This window comes from Pavona decussata, unplaced genomic scaffold (genome assembly GCF_977016875.1).
Source record: "Pavona decussata unplaced genomic scaffold, jaPavDecu1.1 SCAFFOLD_931, whole genome shotgun sequence".
Classification (NCBI taxonomy): Eukaryota; Metazoa; Cnidaria; class Anthozoa; order Scleractinia; family Agariciidae; genus Pavona; species Pavona decussata.
The window spans coordinates 139740-145702 of record NW_028145948.1 but is presented as its reverse complement, the minus strand read 5'-3'; the positions used below and the strand labels follow the sequence as shown (position 1 = coordinate 145702).

General features: G+C 39.2%; 1 protein-coding gene across 1 annotated transcript; it reads right to left on the bottom strand.

Moving 5' to 3' along the window:
- Window positions 1-1189: 1189 nt before the first annotated feature.
- LOC146448426 (uncharacterized) lies at window positions 1190-2741 on the bottom strand. The gene has a single exon (XM_085102581.1). The coding sequence runs from the start codon at window positions 2739-2741 to the stop codon at window positions 1296-1298; it is 1446 nt and encodes a 481-aa protein (XP_084958707.1). The 3' UTR covers window positions 1190-1295.
- Window positions 2742-5963: the final 3222 nt, after the last annotated feature.

The following is a 5963-nucleotide window of genomic DNA, read 5'->3' as shown; positions in this document are numbered from 1 at the left end:
TTTTTATAGTCAAAAGCAACTTACATAATTATGAAAATAAGGTTAATCAAAACAAGGTGGATCCCAGCTCCTTCTGCTAAAAGGGCTTGCCCCCAGGGGCCCCACTCACATATTTTAATGACGGGGGGGGGGGGGGGGGGGGGTCCGACAGAGGTTCATATTTTATACCCAAAAAAATTCCAAATTCTACCCCAAAAAAATCCCTACTTTGTTTAGCATACCCAAAAAAATCCCTCAGTGTTTTTTGCATTAGCAAATTTTATTATTTATCTTCTGGAAAGCTAAAACAAATAGATTACAATCTCAGAAATATCCTGTAATACCACACAAGCAGTAAATTGCACTTTTGTGATTGTTGATTTGCGAGATGAAAAATACAATACCCAAAAAAATCCCTGTTGTTTTTGTGACCCCAAAAAATCCCGGCGTCTTTCAGAGACCCAAAATAATCCCTTTTGGCCAAAATGTCGGACCCAAAAAATTCCTTCGGACCCCCACATCATTAAAATATGTGAGTGGGGCCCCTGGGGGCATGCCACTAAAGACACAACTGAATGTTTCAATCCAACTAAGTTGATTTCTACAAAACCAATCCTGACAGTCATAGACCTGTCAGTTAAAGCATTTTTTTTTAACAATGAAAACAACTTTCCACTGGCATAAAACAGGGAAAGAGATGAGACAGCAAAAAACTAGACCCCTTTGAGACAAGTACAAACACTAAATAATTCTACAAGAGGGTGTAGTGATGAGTTGGTTATAATTATTTTGATATCCAGCAAACCCAAAAATACTTGTTTCACTTAAAACTCTACAACAAATATTGCTTTCAAGATGAATTGTGGCAGTTGCTGAGCAGGAAAATAGTTTTTTTTACCTCCACAATTCATATTTGCAGCAAGGTTCAACGAATTATGAGCTGATTAACCCTGCTGTGATTAACCAATCAAAAATGCTAGCAGTGCAATATTAATGGCATTGTTTTTAATAAGACTAATTAGTATAAATCATTCCAGTCTGACTTGTTAACCCATATTTGTGCTTTAATGGTTTTGAATGACTTCGAGTGAGGTGTATAATTTTGTTAACTGATGTTGCTAAAGATATGTTGCAGAATTGTAATTATGTGACCACCTTCCGTCTATTGACTTGTCTTCTCTTACAAGCAACTACCCCTCCAAAGCAACCAAGGCTGTCAAGGATCTCAGTTTTTTTTTTTTCTTTCATTAATTTGGGGGTAGTTGCTTATCAACAGCTTTGTAAAAATTTTTGTACATTATTTTGTAAATGTACTGCTAGACAACCAATGGCCCCTTGAAATTTGTTAAATATGAGCAAACCTTCCAAATTTTGTTCAGGTCTTCAGCCATGCTGTTAGGGATAATTTGCTTCAAAATATTGTAATTTTTAATCCTCTCAATAGCCCGTTCAACATGGATCCTAACAGCAGCTATCTGCCTTGTCTCATCCTCTTCATCAGGATCAAGTTGATCCTTGCATCGCATGAAGGGAGGAATATTGAGGGACACCTTCTTTGGTACAAGCAAATCCTGAATTTCAAATCCCCTGTCAGCCATTACTGAATCTTGTGGTTCCAAAATATCCAAAATACCAGAGGCAATGACAATTTTCCGGTCACTCACATGCCCCCCATACAAATCTGAAATAAAAGTCACTGCTCCATTTGGAGCAATTCCAACCAGACCTTTGGCGGTATTGTGCGACTTGTAAGTAGAATATGTCTCTGCCTGGACTCTGAAGCAAGATGGCTTCTCAATAAAGATTTCTGTGCAGTCAAGAATGATTCTTGTGTATGGGTAGTCATATTTGAAACTTTCAGGCATTGTCTGATTAACAGTCTCCCTGGTAGCCCATATAGGTAACTGATTCAATATTGAAAATAGAAGGTCAACCCATGTCACAAATATCCTTGACACTTCAGATGTGCTTATCTTAAACTGGTCGGCTAGAACTTTCTCTGGGACATTTGCCCTTAGTCTTGAGAGTGTCAAGAAAAGTTCATCTGCTGGAATTATCGACCGCTTTTTGCCATGCTTCTCAAGGTCTTGAAGTTGAAAGTTACAGTTGTTAGACCCCCAATAGTTAAGCCGCGAGCAAGCACAACAGTTACCATCAAGGAAATCAAATAGAGCTTTGAACTGTAAATAATTATCAAGACCTGTGTAAAACTGCATATCACTGTCCGATAAAGCAAAACGTTCGACTCCAAACCTTTCCATCGTTATCTTTTGTTCCAGCTGTTGTTTCTCGTGTTCAAGAAGCGCAATATGTGTTTTTATTGCCTCCAACTGGTCCAGGTCGTTCACTGTTTTGATTTCTGATCCTTCACCTTTGTCTTCTTCATTGGATTCCTCATCGTCGACTCCATTAATTCCGTTGTTTTGTGCGGATTCCATCACAGTATCTTGTATCGCGGTATCTTTATGCCTTATCAGACATCTTCTTGCTTTTGGTTTAGGTCTCTGATGTGACTTCTTCAAAGGAAAAACCGTGGGTACGGTGTTTTGGTAAGACTTTTTGCCTCCTAGGAAATGAGCACTACACACACGGTGGCCCGTCGTCGGCGAAAAATTCTTTCTAGAAATGTTAAGAAGCCATTTCCTTCTTAATTTTGGGTCCTTTGGAAACACGTAAAAGGAAAATTGACCTTTGTGTTTTTTTGAATTGATAAAACACCCCGGAACACAACAAGTATAACCACCGGCAAGACTTTCCGCCATTTTGATACGATTTTCTTTACTACAACTACCACAAGCCTTTGCGCGCGTGACGTCATAATGAAAATGGCCTATTGAAGCGCGCTTGCCAAGCCTAGTTCTTAAATATAATTTCGAAGTGAAATGCAAAATCCCTAGTAACAAAACCCTTCTCGAAGGTTGTGCCATGTGCCATGTAACTGAGTTTTAAAAACTGCCACCCAACAAATCATCACTCTATTTTATATGCTTTAGCCTGCGTGGCAGGCGCTAGAAAGGGGAAGGGAGAAGGGGAATCGGGCGGGCGCGACGCCAGGGGAAAAGGGAAAGGAAGCGCCTGCAGCTAGTCCATTGTTTATTTCGTCTCGCCCCTTCATTAAGTAACGCTCCGGCTACGAGCAATAGCACGCACCGGCAATGGAATGCGAAACATTTCCTGAGCAAACAACTTTTAATTGGCTTATTTAATTAAAATACGACATTCTGATTGGTTTCAAAGCCTTTTCCTCCGATTTTGGGACGATTTCATCCGATTTCAGCCCGAATAGATACAAAGGTAGAAAGAATTGGTCACGAGCAATTGTTATGCAAATTTGTGAACAAATCGTGTGTGAGCGTCCCGTGTTACCGACAAACGAAAGTTCTGACTCGGAAAGAGCTCATGCTACACACGCTGTAGCCGTTTGCGTATTAAAATATGCAAACGGTTAAAATCCACGACCCGACTGGCTGTCAAATGGCAGCCAATCAAAATGTTTACTTTTCGCGGGAAAACTGAGCGTGCGAATAAAGGTTCACATAAACACTAAGTGGCATTGACAATCGAAAGGAACTGAGTGAAAACTGTAAAAAGAGGTCGCCCTATGAAAGAAAATTGTGCAAATGACGTCTGCAGAGTGTGTTAAACCAACTTGAGGGTCGAGTACGGCAGCAGTATCGCTAAATCGTTTGTGAATCTTTTCAAGCCGTCTTTGAGACGAGTCATTTGACGCAGTGTGTGAGCTGAACGTCTCATAGCGAATATGGCGGGAATTACGGTCATAGACCCTGTACTCTCTTCGCAACTAGCATTTAATGTCTGCCTCCGAAAAATAAAAAATCAAACTTGATTTTACAGTCAATCGACCTCACGCATGACCGGCATTTCCGAGAATGAAATGAATATTCGAATTCCGCTTTGAAATGTGCGGCGTTTGAACGGAATCGTCAACATCTCTCAAGAAATCCTTCCGAAAGAGACGCATTAATGAAAAAGAAAGATTTAAAATACTCGGAAAACCCTTGTTATTTGAAATACTGTAATGTAGAGAAAAATTCATAGCTTTATACCATCAATAGCCAGAGGAAAATTCTTCAGGAACTCTGAATTCTCGCCTATAATGTTCAAAACTGACATGTAAATTTCAAAGCTTCGTTTAAATTGGGTGTCAGTAAAACGCGGGGTCGGGATCGGGGTCTCTCTTTTTTTCTCTTCTTCTTCTTTTTTTTTTTTTTTTTTTTTTTTTTTTTTTTTTTTTTTTTTTCCTTTTCAACATCACAGGTCATTTGTGGGTCAAATAAGGATTAAGGCCAATATAATAAAGTTAAGTCTCTAAAGCTTACTAGCTTAGGATAGGTCATCGGTGAATTGACTACCTTTTATTCCTCTAAGAAACGAAATGAGGCCAAAAATACAAGTTACGAGACAATATATTTCCTTGAACTAACAAATTCTTGAACTAGAATGTGCATGAACTGACTATGAACACCCCCGCCGCCTTCCATGATCGTGCTCCATACATTTGTCTGTAAAGCAAACCAGCCGTGAACTGCTACTAAAAATAGTTCGCGGGAAAAAAATACAGGGAAATGTACAATCTCGTACCCAGAGTCTTCATGCTTTTTGGTCAGCGGGGCAACGCCGGGAAGACTCTGGGGACATCGAAAAAATTCAAATTTTTTGATTGGCTGTTCCGTAACGTTTTCCATTTTTTTACCGCAGAGATCCTACGGTAATAAAATTCGATGTCCCCGGAGTCTTCCCGGCGTTTCCCCGCTGACCAAAAAGCCTGAAGACTCTGGGTACGAGATTGGAAAATGTTTGGAAAGTTCAAAACACGACTGGACACTTTCTGGCACAGTTATATCCCTCTAATTTTTTTCTTAAAATCCTTTTCCTAATGCCAAAAGTTTCCAATTTATGATTTTTTCAGCAGCAATGTTTTATGAAAATTATTTCACATCGGATTCCCATACAAACACTGTTATTTTAAGCCTGTTTGCCTACTCGTCAAAATTGCGTCGAAAACCGTAATAAGGCCTATTTACATGTCAGTTTTGATGTTGGCAATGAGATTTCAGAGTTCTCGTAGAAATTTCGCTAGTTTATTGACGGTATAAAACTATGAATTTTTCTTTACATTAAAGCACAAGTATTTCAAAAATAACAATTGTCTCTCAAGTATTTTGAATCTTTTTTTTTTTTTGTAAGTTAATGCGTCGTTTTGGGAAAGATTTCCAGAGAAATGTTCTACATTCCATTCAAATGCCGAGCTTTACAAAGGAATTCGAACGCATGTCTATTTCATTCTCGGAAATAATAGTCATAATAAGAATAAAAGGTAGTCAATTCACGGAACCAATGTCCGCCAGAATACGGAACTGCATCGAGTGTCGTTACCGATGACCTATCCTAAGCTAGTAAGCTTTAGAGACTTAACTTTATTATATTGGCTTTAATCCTTATTTGACCCACAAATGACCTGTGATGTTAAAAATAAAAAAAATTATAATAATGATAAAAAAAAAAAAAGAGATCCCGACCCCGACCCCGACCCCCACCCCGACCCCAACCCCGACCCCGGCCCCGACCCCGCGTTTTACTGACACCCCATCTTGTTTCTCTTTGGCTGCTCGGAGGTGAATAGTAGTTGGCTAATCACCTCCGAGCTAGCCAATCAGCGCGCCCGAAAAGCACTATTCACTTGTGTGGTATATACTAATCTGTTTTATTAATATTACAAACTAAGTATTGAGTGATGTATCAAGAAGTGTGTTGTGCACCATTTTATCTTTTCAGTTTCTGTTTGTTGGCCGTTCCATTTTTTTAATGATTTGTTTGTTTTCTTTTCAATGTTCTATTTTGACGACCTTACTGTAAATCGTCTGTGATAAGTGTGGCTTCCGCCTTACATACTAAATTACATTTATTTTCTCTATTTCCTTTTTTCTTAGGGAGAAAAACCACGCACACTGTTGCACCATCTC